Source organism: Myripristis murdjan, chromosome 4 (assembly GCF_902150065.1).
Source record: "Myripristis murdjan chromosome 4, fMyrMur1.1, whole genome shotgun sequence".
Taxonomy (NCBI): domain Eukaryota; kingdom Metazoa; phylum Chordata; class Actinopteri; order Holocentriformes; family Holocentridae; genus Myripristis; species Myripristis murdjan.
Genome location: NC_043983.1, coordinates 12,886,573 through 12,909,318, shown reverse-complemented (window position 1 = coordinate 12,909,318; position 22,746 = coordinate 12,886,573). Strand labels below are relative to the sequence as shown.

The 22,746-nt window shown below is 43.3% G+C and overlaps 1 protein-coding gene across 1 annotated transcript in view; it reads left to right on the top strand.

The window, feature by feature from the left end:
* Window positions 1-22,746, top strand: part of ncanb (neurocan b) — an 89,592-nt gene that overhangs the window by 56,021 nt on the left and 10,825 nt on the right. Inside the window, exons 11-12 of the mRNA XM_030049711.1 lie at window positions 7,518-7,631; window positions 21,257-21,415. Coding sequence (XP_029905571.1) covers window positions 7,518-7,631; window positions 21,257-21,415 — 273 coding nt within the window. The remainder of the gene's footprint in view (window positions 1-7,517; window positions 7,632-21,256; window positions 21,416-22,746) is intronic.

Below are 22,746 nucleotides of genomic sequence, written 5' to 3'. Positions count from 1 at the left end.
ACACACATGCACAGACACACACATCCATAAGGTACATGTGCACAAATACAGATACAGATACAAATACTCACACATTTACACATGCATGTTGGCAGACATACAGAGTGGTACAGCATGCACCCGCAGACACTTGCATGGTTGTAGTCTCACACACACTTTGGAGCTGCATGCGGCTCCTCAGACCCTCTGCAGTGGCTCCCTGGAGCTTTGACAAAAAATAACATGGAAGTAAACAGTTATTTTTATTAAATTTTTGTTGCGCAGTGGACATTTTTCTTATCTTGGAGTTTGGGGTGATACTGTGACACTGAAATGGGAAAAAAAAAAAAGTTTTAATGTTTCGTTAACAAAAGTATGCGTCACACCATACTATGTCTATGGCCCAGTGCCTTTCCCTGCAGGTGGCAGGTTTCTCTTTTGACATTTTACTTTTTTTTGCTCATTTGACATAGACACCCACTCATGTCCGGTCTGGAGTGGGTGCCAGACACTCTCACCTCTCAGGTGCACAAAAACAGATAATGCCTTACACTATAAACATCCATGTCCATATACTCAGTGACACATGCACAATGCACACCAACATTACAGTTATTGATACAGCACACCAAGGCTGTCTAGACAAGTGGCGGCTCAGTAGAAAGCTGTCCATCTTGCTTGCAGGAGAGAGAAATATCGATGCCTCTCAGCAACCTAAAGAAAGTCAATCATGTGGACTTTTTCACAATGAAATATGACAGACACCCAGAGCCTTTCAGCAACAAACATTTCCATTTCAAAGCCCCCATTTTACAGGATGTCATGTCAGTTTATTTTAACATAATGTCGGCTGCAGTTTAGAGGCAATTAGGAGAATGTATAAAAGGGTGACCAGATCTGTCACTGCTGTTGGCTGATAAGGGGCACCCACTGTGTTCGTTAGAGTGTGTGGGTGTGGGTGCATGTTTGTGTGTGTGTGTGTGTGTGTGTTTGAAAAGTAGAATGATTGGGTATGTGTTTGTGGGTTCATGCGAGGTCTTGTGCTTATGCATGTGTGCATGCATGACCATGTATTTGCTTCCATGGAGCAGACAAAGCAGCGCATTAATATTGCCCCTTAATGCCCTCCCTGCTTCCCTGTCAGAAGTGAATTCTCCGGCTGGCATTTGCCGGTTCAAAGGGTCTCTGTGTAATTGATCAGGCTGCTGTTTGAACTGGACGCCTGGCATTTAGTCTACAGAGGAAACTGTGCTTTTCTCTGCTCTGTTGTTTCAAACTGACAACTTTCAAACTACTGTGCGTGTCACCAACAGGAGTTTTGTGCTCATGCGCTGTGTGTGACACATAATGAGAGCGTCTGCGATCACCTTCCATCCAGTGCTTGTATGTGTTCCTCTGTGCATGTGTGTGTGTGTGTGTGTGTGTGTGTGTGCATAATTTGTACATCCCGCAAATCTTCCTCTTTCTTTAAGCCAGTGTTTTATTTAGCTGATGGCAAAATGAATCAACAGAATGCTCTGCTGCTCCATAAATACGTGTGATAGATGATGCAAGGGTACTGACACACACACGGTACTGTACATGTACGCACATTAATGAGCAGACACATTAACAATAGGAAGGTTTTTCGCAGACAGTAATCCCATTAACAGTAACAGGTCTGCTCCTTTCACTCTCCCACTTGTCCTCTATGTGACTCGCTCAGTCATTCTTTGCTCAGAACATCCAATTTTTCCTCTTTCACACTCATTCTCAAACACATTCTCCCTCTATCCCAATATTTCCTTATTGGTCTCTATTCTTTCTTTTTTTCATTGTTTCCCTCCTCCTCACCTCCTCCTTATGGTACCACTTCCCTTTTCACTTAATGAAGCACTTTTTTGTTGGGACTATTCACAGTTTGCCAAAGCAATTATGCTTGAGACAATCAGCAGAAACAGTATTCTCCCTCCCTCGAATGGGCAATTTATGCTTCAAATGTTAAAAAGCTATTTAAAAAAAAAAAAAAAAAAAAAAATGTCAGATGCAGTAGTGAATTTCAATGCTGCCACCACTCTCTCAAACAGTCATTTGGTTGACTAGAAAATGGCTGCAATCCTGACCCTCTCAAAAGATATTAGTAGTGGTTGTGGCATTTCAAATGGACAGCCAGTATCTCTAAGCCCTCTTTGCTATAAACGAGTCAAAAACCAGGCACTTAAACACAGAGAGAGCAATCATTCAGAATTGCGTTTAAAATGAACCTCTTAAGACGCTGGCACGGGAAATTGTAGCTATTTTTGTGTCAAAGCCAACAAATGCCAAGTAAAAAAAAAAAAAATACCCAGAGTGTTTCTCTTTTGACATTTTAGTTTTTGTTCATTTGATGTTGCTGGTGAATATTTATGAGTGTTTAGAGTGGAGAATAGGACATTTGCAAACAACTGACAGACTTTTGGTAGCGCTAGTTTTATGAAACCAAGTTCAGGTTTATTTGTTTAGTGTTTTTTTGTGAGAAACTCTTGATCAGTAAATCTAATATCTTTTACCAGTACCAGAAAAAAATCAACTCCACAACAGAAGACAAATAAAATAATATACCTGGCACGGAACTTTTTAATGCACGCCCGTCGAAAGACCTTGGCTGAAATATTGATTTTTCTCTCCAAGCCTTTATTACATCCTAGTAAGTGGACTCTCCTTCTCTCTCTCTCTCTCTCTCTCTCTCTCTCTCTCTCTCTCTCTCTCTCCTTCCTTCCCTCCCCATGGTCGACTTTTGCTGGCTAAATCCACACGGATTCGTAGCCGTGAAATTGTTGATTGCGGTTGAGGACTCATTTATAAAACAGAGAGAGCTGTTTACTTTTTATTTGGCCTCAGTGTTCACAAATGCCCTGGCTTCAGCTGGAATTGAAAGCATAAATCTCACTGTGGTAAAGCAGAAAAACCTTCAGAGCCGGTAAAGTCACAGAAAAGGGAAGACAGGGGTATCAAGGGAACGATGGGCGGGTGATGGAGCTGATATTTGGGCGGGCAAAGCTCTGGTTCAGTACACAGGTAATAGGAATACAATCTGATCTGTTGAACCACAAATAATCCCAATAGGGAAATGGTAAAAGGCTGACCAAGACCCCTGTCCAACCTGATTTCTCCTCTCTCCCTCCCTCCCTCCCTCCCTCCCTCTCTTTGTCCTTTGTCAATTATTCATCCCCTGATTTCAGCACCTGCCTGCACTGAGCCTCCACATATCCTGTCAACACATACCGCCCCTAGATTGTCTGGCTCCTCTTTCACTATCCTTTCTCATACCCCCCACGCACCCCCACCCCACCCCCCTCCCAAACCCTTACAACTCTCCAGCTATTCTCAGACACACATGGAGAGGAAAAACAAATTTGAGCAGGGTACACACTCATTCTGTGGTCATGAATTCACATCTAAAGTATCTGTTTGGTGAACCAAGTTTAAATATCCCTTCCATATTTTTTTTTTCGCCCCTGTCGCTTTGTTTCCTCATGCCCACCTGTATTTGCTGGCCCTGCTGTCAGACACAAATTAATCATTTCAGCACAAAGCCGGGCTGGTAGCATTGCTATCGTGTTAGCTGTACCCCACAATTACTGTACCATGAGGGCTGGTGCCTATCTATTCCGTCCATTTCTTTGCCAGCAGATAAGTGGTGCACTGCCTGCTCCTCTGGAGAGTCCCTGGAGACTGTACTCGTGCCCGGGCCTGATTTTATTGTCCTGGGGAGTGAGCCAGAAAGGGACAGTCACACACAGACAAATACACAATGCGACCACATGCACACACATACAAACACACTGCCACCTGTATAAGTTGGACGATTCTCTCAGTTAGCCAGCTGGGCAGAGTGGACAGTGAGTAGACTTTGAGTGGACAGGCCTGCTGTGTCCTGGCCCTCGCTGCTCTGTTGGAGAAGAGGAGAGGAAGGTAGACACTGCTAGGTACTGAGGACAAATAGGGCCAGTCCAGCCATATGGCATCTCTGCTTTATCATTAAAAGAATAAGGAGAGGTGGTGTAGAATGGCTGAGATAATGAGCTATCAGGTAATAATAAGATTATTCAAATCAAAACACATTGCTGAGATTCTAGACATAGTCAATAACCTGTCCTTCTCAGTCTAGTGACATTGAATATAATTGAGGCCCACTGCCAGTTCATGTCAAGAATGCTATGTTGGTCCCTCTAATAGCTGAACTTCCATATTGATTCCTCTGCTCCTATAATCCAGAATGTAACTGTGCTGGTTCCTCATTTCCTTCTTTCTCCACTGATATAGTATTTAATGAGGCCAGATGCTAGCTGATATTAAGCCCAGTGGCCATATTTTTTCTCAACAGCTGTATTGGTGCCCTGATCCACCCCTCCTCATCTGTTGGTTCATGGTGCAGAAAGATAATCAGTGTCTAGAAGTGAAAATGTTTCATTATTTTGCTTAGTGACATATGGGGTGCCTCAGGTGTCCTTTCTTGGGCCTGTATTGTTCTCAGTCCTTCCTTTGTTATGTTAACTCTTTCTTTGTTATGTTGACACATAAATTTAGATTTATGGCAAGGACAATTATTTCATCAGGTAATCTATTTTAATTGACTGTTTATTGACTAGTAAGGATTAGATGTCATCCATCTGACCTGTTGTCTAACTGACCTCTTATCAGCCCTGAAATATTTCTTGAGAAATCCAACAATTTCTTGGCATCTAATATTAGTTGGCATTAGTTGGCATCCAATATTAAGTTGATCAATAAGAATTTGGATGTTATTTTTCACCCAATTTTGAATTTCAAGTAGCATGCAAAACAATCCTTCAATCATGCTTTTTTCAACTGAGAAGCATTGCTAAAATTAGACCTGTTTTGTCTTTTCAAGCCACAGAAGAAATCTCTCAGGCTTTTTTATCATGGCACTAGAGCTACTACAGAGCTTTTTGTACTTGCCTTAGCCAAGCCTTTGTGGCTTCACGCCAGTTGGTCCAAAATGGCACTGCTTGTCTTTTAACTAACTGCAAGCTGGTCTTACATTACTCATGCAATTGCTTTCCTTCAATGGCTGAGGTTGATTTAAATCAGTTTTTAAGTTCTTTTAATTACATCCAGGGCATTGCATTGGGAAGCACCTGTGTATCTCTGTATTATTACGCCAGTACATATATGTTAAGGCCACCAATCAACAACAGAAGAGAACATGTTGGCTATTGTTTTTTGATGAAAATTCACTGCCAATGCCACATAGTTCCTTGTACCCTGTTTACACTTCGCCGCTTCCTGTGTTATGAGCTGACAGGATCATAATTCGATAACTAAAGAGTGTCAAGGCATCCAAGATCCATTTGAGCTTAATTTAAATCTGATTTATCTAACCACCACAGGAGTCTTTGAGACATATTCTAGCCATCAAGTGTAAAGGCATTCAACTACACAAGCCACATACGTCAGTGGTACTCCACCTAGAATATTACATCTCAACTGACAGTAATAGTGCTAGCATAGAAGAAATCCAACTGCTCAGAAATTTCCATTCATGGCATATGAAAATGGAAGCATGCCTGGTTATGGTCGTGTTTATGTTTTTACATGGGCTTTATGTTTGGCTGTACTGAGATATATCAACCAGTCTTGTCATCTCTTCCATGCACAGTTAGAGGCATGTGACCCGGGCAATTTCAGCATTTAAACAGAGCGTTAACTCCACTCCAAGAGTCATTGAGATGAGGTTCCCCCAGTCCATATCCCAAATATTACTTGCTGGAAGGGTCAGATTGCTGAGGTTTGTTGGGTCTACTTGCACACCAGGTCATCTGCATTTTGTGTGGGAAAATGCAATCAAATTTTCTGTCACCCAGTGAAAATGTATTGATGTGGCCAAGTGTAAATGGAATGTGTATATATTGTGTCTGGGTATAAGAAATGGACAAAATGTAAATAGTTTCTTAACTTCTCAAGCTAAGAGCTTTTGGTCATTACACAGAATAGCTAAAGCTAAAGGATTGCGCTCTTCTTATTGCTGGAAAAACCTTCAATATGAGATTATCTGAGTCAACTGATATTTTTTTACAATGACTTGAAACATATTTTTACTCTGACCGTTGATTGTGTCTGATATTTTATTTGTACCTCTACCTGTTGAACATATGCCGTTCTGTCTTTAATCTTTTATTGTGGTTTGCTGTGCTAACTTTTCTGATATCTCATTGTGAGGCACTTTGCAATCACTGTTTAGAAAAGGTTTACTTACTTGCTCACTTTGGAAGAGATGGACAGTAATACATGGATGTACATGATACTGCAGTAACTACATCAATACCAATAGCATGTCAGGCAGCTCTTGCTGGGGCTCTACCTCCTGCATCTAATGCAGCCTTTGATATCAGCCAGCCCAAACGGGGCACCAGCAGTGGAGCTGTCATGCTGCTTTATCCAAACAGACTCTTCTGCCCCAAACGCTGGCTGCCTGCAAAGCCCCTGTAATCCAACTCTGGGACTTGCCAACTTTCCCAACTCACAGAATCATACAGTGTCACCCCCACCCCATCCTTATCCCCCTCCTTCTCCTCCACCCTTCTTTTCATGACATCTCCGTGATAGCTCTTCCCATTTCTGTCTTGGATGTTTTTTAGCATCCATGTACCCCTGCATGTTTTCCTCTCTCCTCAGACCCTGTTCTGCCTCCCTCCAATTCATCCTCCTCTCCCCTGACCTCTTGTCAAGGCCCCAGGGACTCGCTCAGATGTTGTGATGGCGGAGGATTGTGGGATACCAGCTGCAGTTTTAATGATTTTGCCCCCAGGCCCAGATCAGCCAGAGAAATACAGTTACCATTTTTCAACAGAATGAGAACTCTCGCCCCTTCGACGCCTCCACAAAATGAGTGTATGAATGTGTGTGTGTGCATGCATGCATATGTGTGTGTGTGTGTGTGTGCGCGTTTGCATGAGTAATTGTGGCAACTGTGTATATTGTGCACAAAAAGTGAATCTGTGCTTTAATATCTAACGGATGGTTTTCACTGTGTGCATCATGTTGGTCACTGTATTAAAATTCTTCTGCATATCATCTTATATTCTGTACCGACGAGCACAACATCAGGGGTGTTTGTGTGAGTGAAGTCAATTTAGAAGATTGAAACTCATCCTGCTGAATGTCTTCCTCTCTCCACTCTCTCTGTCTCTGATGCACCGCCAGACCACCCTCTCTTTTTCCTCTCTTGCTCTTGCAGCTCAGGTATGACAGCAGAACTCAGGCACGTCCTGCAAACACATTGCAATTAGTATCATGCGCTTCACTGCATCCCCAAACCACTCATTGATGGAACTCAATCAATTCACTTTAATTATAACTTTCTCAGAAATGCCTCTAATCTCTGCAGAATTCAGACCTCTGTTACATTTGTTCAGTAACTAAGTGTGGCAGGTAGTTTCAAGAGTAGCCATTTTTAAATTGCCCTGTGTGCGTGCGTGTCTGTGTGTGTGTGTGTGTGTGTGTGTGTGTGTCTTCACACTAGCTTGCCTAACTCAATCTCTTCTTTCTCTCTCCAGACATTGACGACTGCCAGTCCAACCCGTGCCAAAATGGGGGAACCTGCATCGATGAGATCAATTCCTTCGTGTGTCTTTGCCTGCCCAGCTATGGTGGAGCTACATGTGAGAAAGGTAACAGCATGAACAACAAATGCTGTGTACTTATAATACACATTAACTCACTCCACAATTTGGGGTTTATGTTGGCGATGAAGAAAAGAAGTAGGAGGATGGATGGAGAAGTGGAGGAGCTGGAAGATAAAATGGAGGGAGTGAATGGAGGGAGGATGTGTCAGAAGAGGAGATAGATGAGTATGTGTAAATGGAGGTGAACAGAGGGGGAGGCAGCGGTGGAGGATGAGGATGAGGAGTTTGATGGGATTGTGTGCAAAAAGATGGAGGAGCAGGGGAAGAAGGCAGCTGTGGGAAGGAGGGAAGCAAGGAAAGCACTGTGGAATAATGCATCAGTTTTAGACTGAACACCTGTGTCCAGCTGGTTTTGTCTCTCATTCAGGGAATTCCCTTGTGAGAATGAAGCTCTGTGTCACATGGAAACATGGCCAACATTTTTCCATGGCAGTCCAGTACAACACTGAGGAATGCCCAGACCTGTGTGTACATTTAAGTTGTAGCCATGTGGTGGGACGGAATAAAAGTTGGGGTTTAGAGTCTGGCTTACTTTCCCTTTTTAACTAGCAACACAACTAAATTATGCAGGATGTACACATCTTAAAACACAAGATTTAAAATAGCACAATTAAAATTTAAAGAATGGAAACAAAACAGATAGTGGGTGGGGACGAGAGAGCTTGAGAATGTAGAGAAGATATGCGAGAGGGAGAACAAAAGAAAAGAGGAGACAAGTGAAGGAATATATTGGAAGCATGATATGGCCTGCACGGAAATACATAAAACCAGAAAGCCAAGCTCTGTCAGTTCAACTCCACCTTTAACCTCATCTCTCTGTTGAGTTGTGATTTTGAATAACCATATTTCATCTGTGTGTCTGGCTGCCAGTGTGCTTTGCTTTTTCCTGCTCTAGTCTGGCCTGATCTTGGTCTCTCAGGGCAGAGTAATCAATACAGACTGGTGGGAGTGAAGGGAGACAGAGGTTGAGAATGAAGGAGCATAAACGAGGAAGTACACTTGCTGGGGAAACTAGTTTCGGCAGCTTCATGGACACCCATCTGCTTGAGCTGACCTGAGGAAAAGCTTCTCCTTTACTCTTACAGTTTATTGTCTTGGTTTTTCCCTCTCGGTGCTAAACTGTCCCTCTTGTCCTCTGATTTAATTTAGTGGACAAAGGAACCATCATCTTTCTTCATCTTTTTTTATCCCACTGCATGATATAATGAAAGAGTGTCTCCGCCTTTGTCACCGCAGACACTGTTGTTGTCGTTAATCTTTGAGTTTAAAGCCTCTGACACACCAAAACAACAGTTGGCCCTCAGCACTCCTCCTTGCTCCATCTTTGGCCTAATGATCACCTCTAGTTTGTGCAGTGTGTCCCGCACTGTGGACTGTATCCACAGCTGAATGACCAGCTCAGCGTCATCACCATCATCATCGTCTTTCTGATTGGTTGTTCAGCGAATCAGGGAAATCAGGGAAGCTGCAGCTTCCCATCAAACTAGGTTCATGCATCTCTGGTCTGCAGCTGACACAATATGTACTGGATACACTGCCAATGATCTGATTACATTAAAGATACATAAGCAGCAACAGCCAATGCAATACGATACAGTTCACCCCCCAATCACAATGCAGTGCGATTTAATGATTTGATTCAACACAATGCCATTCGATGTGATTCAGTGTGGTATGCCAATGCAAAGGAATGATGTGTTTTCTGTGTTTTTCAAGTTGACAGTACAGTACACTTTTATAACACCTGGCTCACGATAAAGGATGCTCAAGATTTATAACAACAATGAGGCATAGTGCCAGGCACTAGTAGGCTCACCATTCTTGAGGCAATTAGCCTGGGATGAATCTGAACATGAGGCAGGAGAGGCCAGGGCCCTGGCAGTGCCTCCACTTTCACACCATGTTGCCGTCTCAAGCGTGTAATAAGGTTAGTTGTGCTGCGTGTGTACTTTACAGCAGCACGGCACATTTTGTAAATTGCATTTGATTTGTCAAGTCGTCCATCTCTCACACATATGAGTTTGTTGTGACATCCTTAACCCACACTGCTCAGCAGCAATCAGCATTTGCTCCATAATGTAAGGTAGGAGAAAAGGTACATAATATCAAATTACTGGATAGGTTTCTAAATCAAGGCATAGAACATCTAATAATTAAATGGATGGGCTACTCTACCGATGCACGTGCATCATGTCCATGTATTGATATGAATCGGTTAATCTTCCCATCCCTACATCAGACATATTCTTGATGTATATAACAAAACAGATTGAGAGTGCTGTAAAAAGATGGACTAGTGCTAGCTTGTTTCTTTATCTTTTGCGCAATCTTGAGGCTTCTGGTTTATTTAAGACTACTGCCCCCCCCACCTCCCTGCAGTGTGTTCACTGACAACTGTTAAGGTTGAGGGTTGATTGAGGTTGATTTGGGGTGTCCTAAGCCGCAGCTATCTCTGGGTTTCCTAGCTTATAGCTCCATATTGAATCATAATGCACCCTCATTTGGTTGATATGTAAATAAAACTGTTGTGAGCATGCACAAAAATTTGTATTCACTGTTGTGTTTGACTGTGTTTCTGTTTCAATAAGTTAGATTTTGTTTTAAGTATACAGCCCACTTAAAAGGAGCAGGAGATGAAAGCGTGATGCAGAAATGCCTGATTGCTCTATGTCATATAAGGATACATCCTGTTCACACACACACACTCCCACCTTGTTTACTCAGTGGCCTTGAATATCAGACATACACACCGTTCCTTCTCTCATACACACACATACAGATGTACAGTACCTTTGGCCACTGACATGCACCTTAGCCGCATATACACATTAATTTCACTCTGGCTTCTGTTGCGTCGGTGTCTTCATGGCTGATTAGGAGCAGCAGGATGGAGAGTGTAAGCCTGCAGCCTCTGCCTCCCCAATTCACAACAGCCAGCGCTCTGCCATTTCCTTGTGATCTCAGTTTGATATGCAGACATAGGATTGATCTGTGACATGAACAGCCGAAATGAACTCAGCAAACTCATTCGTTCCACCGAGTCTGCTATCCATTTAAATGTCATCCAATTGGTGCCTTACTCGCTAAAGCGGTCCAGTTCTCTCTGTCTCATTTGCTACAATTCATGGTGTGTATTTGTATATGTGTGTGTGTGTGTGTGTGTGTGTGTGTGTGTGTGTGTTTGTGTGTGTGTGAGTGTTGGTTGGTGTTCGAGTATATGTGCTGTAATCTGAAAGCCTTTAGATGCTAGGTAGCCTCAGTCCACTGACTCCCTTTGGCCTGTTGCCATGGTGATCCCATCTGAGAGTCAATAATAGTAAGTTTCCAGGGCTGAAGTCCTCCATATACTGAGAGAGTGAATATACTGAGAGAGGGAGAGAGAGAGAGAGAGAAGAGTCGTACTGTTTTTATGGAATTTAAACCATTTCATGTGCTTGTTTTATTTTCATTGCATTTGCGTTCTTAATTCCTCTGTAACTTTAATCATCATTCATTGTTTATGAAAATGATCTGTCTTTCTGTCTGTGTGTCTGGCAGTAAGATATCACAAAAACTTCTGAACGGATTTACATGAAGAAACTTTGTAGAAATGTTAGTCCTGAGCCAGGTAGAATTTGTTTAAATTGTCATGCCTACTGGCAAAAAGATACAGAAATGCAACTATCAGCGTGTTACAGTTCATTACATTCACCTCAGCGCTGTGTTTGTTTAGCTGACGTCATGCGGGGGATTAGTCTTGGAACCAGACTCCAATGTTAAAACACCACAACAGTATAATTTAAATCGCACTGAATGAAATGACAGGACACGCTTTCGAAATTTCAAAACCCTTATTAAAACACTTCACATACATTTAATCGCCGTGGTTTTCATGACATAAAATAAAATGAAGGGAGCTGAATCGCTGCTTTGCTGAGCACACCGTCCATCTCACATCTGCCTAGTTGCTGCAACCAGGTCATTTGGTTAAACTGATTTTAATGTGTGTGTATGGGGTCCAACCAGCTGAGACGGACCTCACTACTGCATGAATGCAAATACCAGATCTGCCTCTTTGGCCTCTAGTTTATTACTGCTTTATGTTACTAGAGCAGATTGTAAATGTGTAGTCATTGTGTATACAGATTATTACTACTTATTATTATTATTCATTCTAAAGACAATTGCACTTTTGCACACAAAGTACACAATGAAGTTGCATTGGATTGAACTGAATTGTTTTTCATGCAGCTAATTTCATGTAGCAAAGTTTTGAGCAGCATTTGTTTTAGTGTAATAATCAGCACTTTGGTGATAGATATTGGAGATTCACATAAGCCCGTGTTTGAGCCTTACACAGAATATGTCCTCAAAAGAATGTCACACTCGACCATGGTGAATATTTTATGCATTTGAGACACAATAGAATCTCTTTTTTCTCTTTTTTTTAAATAATAGACAGTAATAAATGGATATTTGCTGAGATCAGAGTAATAAAGTCAGTTGGCTGTGAATTGATCCACTCTTGTCTCCTGAGTGTTTACGTGCTATTTTAAAATCCTGCTATTTTTTGGCCAGCTGCCTAATCAATAGAGATGGAAAACAAACCACAGCCTGGCTGAAGTGAGCTAATTGCTCTCATCTCACCATCTTCCTAGTGTTTTCGTCCATCTTTTATACACTTATATACTATCCTCTTTTCCCTCATTCTTTCTAGGAAAAAAAAAGATAATTTGTACGTGCACAAGTGTGGTTTTGTGACTGTGCTGTTCCACGACTGTAGACACCTCTTCTTCATGTGTGCCTCTTCTCTTCTTTTCCCTCCCTACCTTTCCGTTGTCACTCTTGCACTTCTTGCATCTTTCAGTGCCTCTCATCTCTGGCGCACTGCAGGAGGCTCTGTCACGCTGTTTGTGTGTCTGTGTGTCTGTGTGTCTGTGCATGTGTATGTGTGTGTGTGCATGTGTGCTAGGTGCCTGTGTGAGACATACTGATACCATATTTTTTCCCACCATGCGCATTATCACACACACACACACACACACACACACACACTTAATGTGTAGACAGATTGAGTCTCACATGTGCCCTTCCTGAAATCAAAGTGTTTTTTATTCACTATGTTGACAGCAGTGAAGTTACAGTAGGTAACAATGACTCTCAGTAACAAAACAACCAACTTAATAAAACACAAAGCCCCAATCCACAGTAAATAAATTAATCATCTCTCTCTCTCTCTCTCTATCTCCTTTTTTCTCTCTCTCTCTCTGTCTCTCTGTTTCCTACCAGAACAAATAATCTACAAATTGAAATTAAAAAGCCTGTTTTAAAAGGATTGCGTAGCTAATTAATCCCAAGGTGTCTGGCTGCTGGTTGGTTTATCTGTGAAGAATGTGTTTTCTCCCGCTTTAAAGCTGCAAAGAAGGCCGGCTTGGAGCTCTCTCGTGTTTCATCCGTCTTCTCCTCCGCCCCCTCTGTTCCCCCTCCTGCTTCCATACGTCGGATTATAAATATTTATCCTGTTTGTTTGCAGGAGAGAAGCGCTAAATCCCCAGTGGGCTGCTCAGCTGTTACTGGCGGGTATGATTACTGAGGCTAACACTCAGGCACGCGCGTGGACAAGTTTCCCCTCAGAAATCTTTGGTGTTGGGGTGGAACATCATCGGAAACAGCAGTGAGACCAGCTGATACAACAGCCACCCATGACACCAATATCAATTAAATTGTTCCAGGCTGGGTGGCAACTCCTAATGGGTGGCCCACCCATTCCAGCAGCGCGGCCAACACTGGGCATGAGCATTATCTCTCACACATAGATACACAAAGACACACATAGACACACATAGACAAAAAGGCACACCCACACACTTACACACATAAATATAGAGAGGTGATTGCATTTGACAGGAAAACAAAAGCCAGACAGCTTTGCCAGGGAACCTATAGCAAAGTAGAGCACAACTTCCCCAAAAGAGGAAGCTGGGTGTATCTGGGGCTGACAGATAGGAAGACTTTGAGCATGCTGATGCCAACAGCAGCACCGCCGCCACAGATTGGGAACACGTAGTGTAGCCTACACACCGAGACTAATGAGGAAGAGAGCAGACTTAGCTAAGTAACAGCAATGGGAAGTGATTTAGAAAGTATCAGATGCAACCCTACCTGCACTCTTTCACTGCAGACTTCTCTATCGCTATCTCACACTTTCCCACTCTCCTTACCCCCTTTCCTGCCCACCCCCTCCCCTTCAGTGTAGCTAATTTCCTTGTGATTAATAGGGGAACTGGTTTGCATTCGGTGATGTTTTCGTTGAAGCACAAAATCCTCCATTTGCTCATTATCTGCTCCACTCAGTTTATATAAGCCTTCAGTCTGTATACATTTCTAGATGGGAATATATTTGTTCCAAAATACTCACCATTTGAAAAAGATGACACTGCACAAAATAAATGATAGCACAACATTATGTTAAATTTTGAGTAGAGATCTTTTGGGAATTTTCAATACTAAGCTTCACATAATTGCATTCCCCCGACATGCTTGGTGCATGTAGTAGTGAGAAAATGGGATATGTACATTTTGGCCTGAGGGTGGCTCTAAAGGAAAGTTTATGCGGTCACCAATGTTGATTCATCCTTTAGGTAGCATTAATATCCTTTCCAAATTTCATCAGCTTTTGAGATATCAAATCTGATCAAATCTTTATGGCCTATGGGTGGTGCTAGAGAAAAGGTGATGCCAAAATAAATAGGGTTCACTCCCTGGGAAACATGAGCATGCTCAACAAATGACTTGGCAATCTCTCCATGACATTTAGAGATGTGTTGTGTACAAGTCAAATGTTTGGCCTGAGTGGTGCCAGAGGAAAGGTCATAAGTTCTCCACAATCAAAAAAAAAAAAATCTTTGTTTTGAGGACATGAATGCACTCACCAATATCATGGCAACCATCTTATGTGCAAATTTCACATTCTAGCCTGATGGTGGCACTAGAAAGAAGGTCATAAGGTCACCAAATGAACTGACAGGGTTCATCATGTGGGGAGTGTGAATGTGCTCATCAAGTTTCATGGCAGGTCACCCAACTGATTTCGAGCCATGCTGCCTTGTAAAGTGTTGAACGAACAGATGGACAGACTGACCGATCAACCAATAGGGCCATCCTTAGGTCCCGCCTGCCAGCAGGTCAAAGTGGAAGTATGTAGCAGCATTTTGGACATCACCTCTTTGTGTCTGAGCATCAAACCCCTTCTCATTTCAGATGATGCCTGAAAGTAGGGGGCTAGTAACCTGTGATGATGGAGATCAACTTCATTTCATACTGATTATAGGCACTCATGATTGAAATACAGCTTCTGGTTTTCTGTGACCCAGTTCTGTCCAGGTTCAGATTGGTATTGGTAACAGTGGCTGTCAGTCACTTTAGCCTCATCTTGTCATTGGTGCCCATTCTTGCCGTCCATTTAGACAGTTAGATGAAGCACCCTAGATTATCTCAGCCTTGGTCTCTTATTAACCTACAGTATATTGAACTCCTTGGTCCCTATTCCTTCATTTCATTTTTTTGGAGCAGGTGGTTTTGTGAGTCTGAGGTGGCTTTCACAGTTGTCACAAAGGCATCCGAGTTCACCAACTTGCTGTTTATCAGCCAAGCATCTCCAGGGACGGTAGTAATGCTTTTCTGCTCAGGGTCCTGACTGAACCGTTATTGTATTCACACTGGCAACTCAGCAGAAAGCTTGGCACTGCCAAATTAATTTTTGTGCATCCTCCTGGTCCTCAGAGGCTATTAATGCTAATGAAGATTCATGCTTTGTAATAACTTGTAGAGAGAGATGCGTGTCATGACTGAGAAGAGAGGGAGATGGGGCTTCCTGGTTTGTCTCTTTCACTCAGTTTTTCTCCGGCGGTCCAAGAGTCCACACACAATCCTGGCCAAATCTGGCAGGCGCTAATCAAACAGAATACCAGCAAGACATCTCTCTCAGTCCATATACTATTGTGCTCACCACTTGCCAGTTCTCTCAGAGAGGAGGGCTGGAGAGATGAGAGGTAGATTTATTCTCATTCAAGGCACTTAATTAGTTAGCACTCCTGGAGCAACTGTCATTCTCTTCCCCTGCTGAAATAAAGCTTAGAAACTGTGAAGAAAAGAGATAGAACAGAGAGAGTAGAGAGCGAGAAAAAGGGAGGGGGGGGGACTGTGTTCTTCTTTTGTGCATTAATGAACAGTAAGAATCTTGTTTTCTGATGGAAAGCGTAAAACAATACTGTTTATTGGACTTTTGTACTTTTCATGGAAACTGTCCAAGTACTGTGACAGAAAAGATATGAATCCTGGCTTGCACTTTGTACTGCCTTTACTGTTATCTCAGTAGGTAATTATACACTGAATGCCTGCTCAACCCCCTTTTAAAAAGTGGACAGGTTGCAAACATGCATGAATTGGTGTGCACCTATATCTACTAACTACTGTAAATACCTACTGTCTAAAGTGTCCTCACTTTAGACTAATTACATACTGAGAGACTGTGACCTGTGTTGTCTGAACAGGATGCAAACATGAACGCATGGATACATGCATCATACTTACTTGAGTATGCTGTCCTCCTTTTACATTAACTAAACACTGAAGGACCATGACCTACCCACTGTCCTTAGGGGAAAAAAAGAAAGAAATTAAACTGGAAAGGATGCAGACATGCATGAATATGTATGTATATTATGTCTGTTTATGTGTGTGGATAATGAGATAATGAAAGCCTGTGACCTGCCTGACTGGGCGGACTGGACTGCTTGTGCGCATGCTTGAATGTAGCTCTGTTCCAGGGCTTTAGTTTTGGGGACTTCCCTTTGGTCTAAAGATCTAAAGGTCCATTATTACAAAACTGTAATTTAGGCAATGGTTTCCTCAGGTTAAGGTTGGCAGAAACAGAGGTGGATGCATTTGCAGGGATGCAAAACTTTTGTGTTTGTTTTTGGGCCATCAGACTAATGGGCTTTCGGTCCGGTGAGGCATTTTTCAGACTACTGGGGTTTTGGAATAATGGGCCATCAGACCAATGGCACCGTGGCACCTTAGTTTCAGTGGTAACACCCTGAACTGTCTGGGACAATGCAGGCCTAATGTGAATTAGAGGAAATCTGCGCAAGTAAGTGATGTCAGCTCTTAATGCGGTAACGGCATTTTTCATGTTAATATGTGCTTTTTAAATAAAACTTTGAGAATGGAGACAATTGCCACTGTGAAGAAAAGACTGTCATGACTCCAACACTATCTTTGCTCAAGTATATCAGTGAAAAGGTCGTAAATAGAATTTTGCATCATTTGCATTAATAGGCTACCAGACTAGCCACTGAAGCTAACAACCTGGAACAGAGCTTGAACTCCTGTGTGGATTTTACCTATTTACGGGTGCATGTGCTGTCCTCACCTTCACCCTGGCTTCCTTCATCAGCATCACTCTGCAAAGACAGGTTTACTGGCTAATTATGCAGAATGAGCGTTCAGACTAGCATCAGTCATTCAAGTTACAGTCTCTTGCTGTTTTACTGTAACATCTATTACACCTAATTGTAGGAATCACACTATTAGGCTGTTCCATTAATCTGAGCTGTACTCGTAATTGCCATTAATGATTTTGCAAACCACTCTCACATTCTCCTCACATTCACACCTTCTGCCTCTAACTGTCAGCACAGTCTCCCTCCTCTCCCCGTGTCCATCTCTATCTCCCACCCTCCCTCTCTCTGTCTCTCACCCTCTGGCCTACTGTCGCCTGCCCTCTCGCAAATGGCACGCTGAGCTGTCAGTCTTCAAAGAGAGTCACACAGTGAGAAAGTAGAATGGTAGCGCATGCACACGTGTGCGCGCGCACACACACACACACACACACACACACACTGTTTCATCATCCAGGGGATCTGAAAAGCCACGGTGTAGAAATATCACTTGGTGATGTGGATAAATCACCCAATCAGTCAGCCGGAAGTGTATGGCCTTTTATTTCCTAACTGCTGCTCATTCAGTCTCTAGGAATATTAATCGCTGAAATGTACCCCCTGCCTCCCTCAGCATGCCAGAGGAAAAGCAGGCAAAAGAAGACGACTTGAATAAAGTCTAAATATTTGAAGAGGTTGATGTGATGTTGGGCTTTGAGCCTCACTGGCAGGGAGAGGGGGAGGAAATCAGCAGAGACTAGGTTTAAGATCTGAGGAGAAAATACATGTCTGTTTATGTCTTCCTCGCTCGCTCTCTCTCTCCGTCTCTCTCTTTGTTTCTCTTTCACTCTGTCTCTCTTTACTTCTCTTTCACTCTCCTGTTCATTCCCTCTTATTCTGCTTCTCACTCGCCCACCTTCGTATCTCAGAGACCGTGGAAATCACAGCAAGTTTGCACCTGTAGGTGTGCAATATGTAGTACCACTTTCAGGATGGGTGGCTAAGGCTGTGCTGCTTATATACACACATGGTCTGGGCTGGCTGCCAGTCTGCACCCCACAGTAGAAGGTGAAACGAAGGTATGTATGTTGAATGCACAGACGTGTGTGTTTGTGTGTGTGCTTCTGTGACACCGCCACTTGCTCTCCTCTCCCTGTACCCATAGATAACAACCCATTTTCCACATTCATGAGCCAAGTTGGACCCACTCCCAGAGCTAATACAGTGTACCAGCCGCAATGTGGGCAAACAGTTTGAGGTGGTATTAGCAAGTTAGTGGAAGATACCTGGACTGACAGCGGAGCGAGAGAGCAGTGAGTTACCAGTCAGCAGCTAAAAAAGACAGAGGCATGCTGACTTTGGTCCCACAATGCCAGCAATAACAGCAGTAACATCATGCTGGCTAATGCCATTCTACTGCACGCTTGTCAGACGCTCTCTGTCTGTACCACTGGGAGAGTATGGCTGCAAGATGCTGATTCAAACGCAATCTGTCTCCTGTAATGTCTAAATGCCCCAACAGAGAATTGTGCATTTGCCAGAAGTCTGTGTATGTGTATGTGTATGGTCTAAATTGCGGAAATGATTGGGTATTCCAATGTATTATAGATATGAGCAGGACAAACAGACCCATAAATGTCACTCATTCACTCATTTACCATTAATGGTTTTTAGAAATTACAAAGCAGGCCGCTTTATTCATTCATATTCTTTACCCACTAAATCCTTGTCAGAGTCACAGAGGATTGGAGCCTATCCCAGCATGCATAGGGGCAAAGGCAGGAGAACAACCTGTACAGGTCACTTGTCCATCAGTGGGTTCACACATGAATGTAAAAGCCAGTTCTGACATGGCCTTCTGTGACTGGCCAGGAGTTACCTCACCTCAATTGTGTGATAAAATCCCACCTATTTTATATGTGAAGTAAATACTTTGTTAAGATAAATTAATCATTAATATTATTTAACCCTGGTGGGTATGAAGCACTACCTTCCTCTGCCACTCTTCCCTTAAGCCACTGAGAAGTGAGTCAGCTGTGAGGTAGCTGTCATCCTGCTCAGTTAATAAGGGTTAAAACCTCTGTCAGCCTGGCTGTGAGTCATTGTACCGGTGAGAATAGTCTTTTTACAGCACTCCCATTTCCTTCAGACCTATGGGACCGGCCGAGAAATATGTGAATGCATGTCAAACAGACCGGTGGGTGAACGATGAATTTAAGAGGGTGCTGAATTGTACCAAAGAGTATCAGGGAGTGTTAAAACTGGACAGGCAGCGCTTGCCTCCCTCAATCACATATACATCCCAAGATGTGTTCATATATTTCTCTCCCTCTCCCTTTCATTGAACCCTGCAGGGAGAAGAAAGACAGAAAGATTAATGTCTGCAGCCATGCAGATGTACTCACTCTCCACTCCACTGGTCCCACGTGTGTGTGTGTGTGTGTGTGTGTGTGTGTGTGTGTGTGTGTGTGTGTGTGTGAGCACATGCAAAGACGTGTGTGCTTGCAACATGCATTTGTGATTCATCAATTTTTTTTTTTTTTTTTTTTTTTTTTTGGAGGGGGGGTTAGATTACTGTGTTTTACATGCCTTTGCTGTATATTTACCTGTGAGATCCCCTTTAAAATTACATTCCCGGCACAGACAAGTGTGTTTGCAAGCTGGAGGTAGGGCTTGGGACAAAGAACAATTTCCTCACATACTGCTCGCCCACATGCTGCCAAAATGTGCTGTAGAGCTCAGTTTGTCACTTTCAGACCCACCGGAGGGAGACATGCATATAGTGGTTTTGTGCTACTCCTGAGCCAACTAATGCATCTATCTGCAAGAGAGAAAACTGGATTGATACAGTAGAGAGAGAGGGAGAATGATTTATAGACAGAGAGAGAGCTTAGAGAAGTAATGCACCCTCACCTCAGGGTTGAACCGCAGCAGCAGTGGGTCATCCTGAGACCTGGTAGAGTGTAGTTTGTGTCGTGTCGTGGAAATGTACTGAAGCCTGGGTGGAGTCCAATAAATGAACATAACAGTGTGGCAGCCCTCACTGTTGCTATATGCAATACATTACAATACATCAATCTGTTTTACAGACAGGCTTTCATGGTGTATGACTCTCTCTCCTCTCCTCTCTTCTCCTCTCCACTCCTCTTCTCTTCTCTTCTCTTCTTTTCTCCGCTCTCCTTTCCTCCTCTCCTCTGCCTTGCCGGTCTGTGACTGCATGCATGCTAAGCAGGGCCCCATGCAGCCCAATTTGCACTCCCCAATTTACTAGTGTCGCTTCAAATTTGTTGGAGGAAAAGCTGAGGCCTTTCCCCTGGTCCCTGCACTGTAGAGATGGAGGGAAGGAGAGGGCATAGGGATGGGAGGATGAGGGGAAATTGAAGGTGGCTTGGCTGACAGATAAACTCTGAACCGCATCAGCTGTACATACGCCAGCAATAATACACACACAGGCAGACATACACACATGCACACATTAGCACACCGAGGAATCTACACATACACAGTCCAATACAGGCTTGATTGAAAAAATACCCACATCGTCGCACACACACACACACACACACACACACAGTGCATCACATTTGATACGTGCAGCTCACAGTCACACTGCTAACCCCCAGACAGATGAAGGGATAGAAGAGCGAGAGAGGAGTGCAGGAACGGGTTGAGGAACAGTCAGTGTGCTGACAGGACTGTGACAGGGCTTAATTACCAAGTGAGCGCCGCACGCTGAAAGACATTTCTAGGTATTGTTGTCATTTGAATGGATTAAAAGGGCCTTTCACTGGACTAAGCTGCCTCACCGCCCGTCTGCCTCTGCTGTGGATTAGGAGTCCAAGTCCAATCAAAAGGGAAGGAAACAGAGAGAGAGAGAGAGACAGAGTGGGAGAGAGCGAGAGAGAGAGTGATTAAAGGATGGAGATTGTACCAAAGAGAGAGAGAGGGGACCAGGAAAGAGTGAGAGGAGAAAGTCAGAGAGTATTTCAGTATGTAGAGCTTGTGGGCTGAAAGAATTCAAAAGGAGAAATACTCTATGGTGTTGACATCCAAAACCCCTACTCCTTTCTTGACCATGCCATTATTCTTCTGTATCTGTCGACTCTTTGTGTTTGTTTAACAATAAAAAAAAAACCTGCATTTCTCTGATCACACGTGGATTTTTCATCCCTATTCCACATACCCCTGCAGACACGGAGGGTTGTGAGCATACATGGAGGAAGTTCCACGGCCACTGCTACAGGTATTTCAGCCGGAGACACACGTGGGAGGATGCTGAAAAAGACTGCAGGGAGCACAGCGGCCATCTGGCGAGCATCCACAGCCTGGCAGAGCAGGACTTCATCAGCGGTAGGTAGGGGGAGTTGGTAGGACAGAAATTCATTTGAGACAGAAGACCTCTTAGCATTTGTTTTTTTTTTGTCTGCTTGCAATGCACAGAATCTTACTTCTTTCTCATAGTCTTTCATAGAGTCCTATTTTTCTTACAGCAGGTGCAAGATCATTTAAGTGATGGTGATTCCACCGGCTGGAAGTAACATTTGATTCAAGAAAATTTTTGATTGACAAGTTGATTTATATTGAAATGAGTTTAAATTATTATAGCCTGTTGGTGGATTTAAAATCTCATTACAAGACTAAATGATTTGTTTAGATGAATATTTACATTGTTGAGCACTACATTAGTGGTGCTTATTGGAGCACTACTCAGCATAGTTGTAAATAACAGAAAGGGCTCTATTTTCCCGGCGCAGCGCAGGGTGGCGCAGTGAGGCGCACCCCGCGCAAGGCTATTTTCGACCAGCGCAACCCGTGGGGCGCACAGTTTCTTATTTTCCCAGACCGAGGTTCGCCGAGATGGGAGTGGCGGCGCAGCAGGGGTAGGTGCCGACAGATTCAACCTGGCGCAGTGACATTTTCGTGCCAAAAGGCTTCGCCGAGGTGCGCCAAAAGCTCGCCTCCTGAAACCACGTCTACTTTCGGCGCAAGGCGCAGCGGACCGGCGCAGTGGAATTTTGGCTGGCAGGCGGGCAGTGCGCACACGTCTCCAAAACCTCACAGATTGTCAGGCACAGTAACAATGCATTGCATGCAATAAATAACCACAAAAAACACAATTCAATGCTATAATCTCAATCAGCACATAAATGTATCTCCATATCGACTGTCCCGACACAACTGATGTCAGATCAAAGGAGATTGGTACTGTTTGGCATGCACAATGGAAACCCAACCTGATCACCTGTCAGTCCGGTAATTTTTAAATGCCCGGTGAAAATATTCCCTCTAAGCACAATTTGAATTTTATTAAAACAGTCAATTTTCACGTAATTTTATTTATTTATTTAGTTATTTAAAAAAAAAAATAGCCTGCGTGATCCCTGTCTCCAGTGTACCAGAGAGAGAGAGAGAGAGGGTTTTTCTCTGCAGAACCGGATCAAAACAGCAGCGAAGTCGCCTGGGGGAGAACAAGGTCACAAGACTGATGCACATTGCAAGTTGCGGAGAGACACTTGAGACTTTCGATTTTAATTCAGCTGCTGAATTTAGTTTTTATTGCATCTATTTCATTTCAAGTTGGCAGCACGCAGCGTTATTAAAATGGTATGAGCCAGTTTTTTTGTTTGCAAATTGTAGTTGCATTTGTTTGCAATTGTATGCAGCGTTCACGTTAAAAGAGC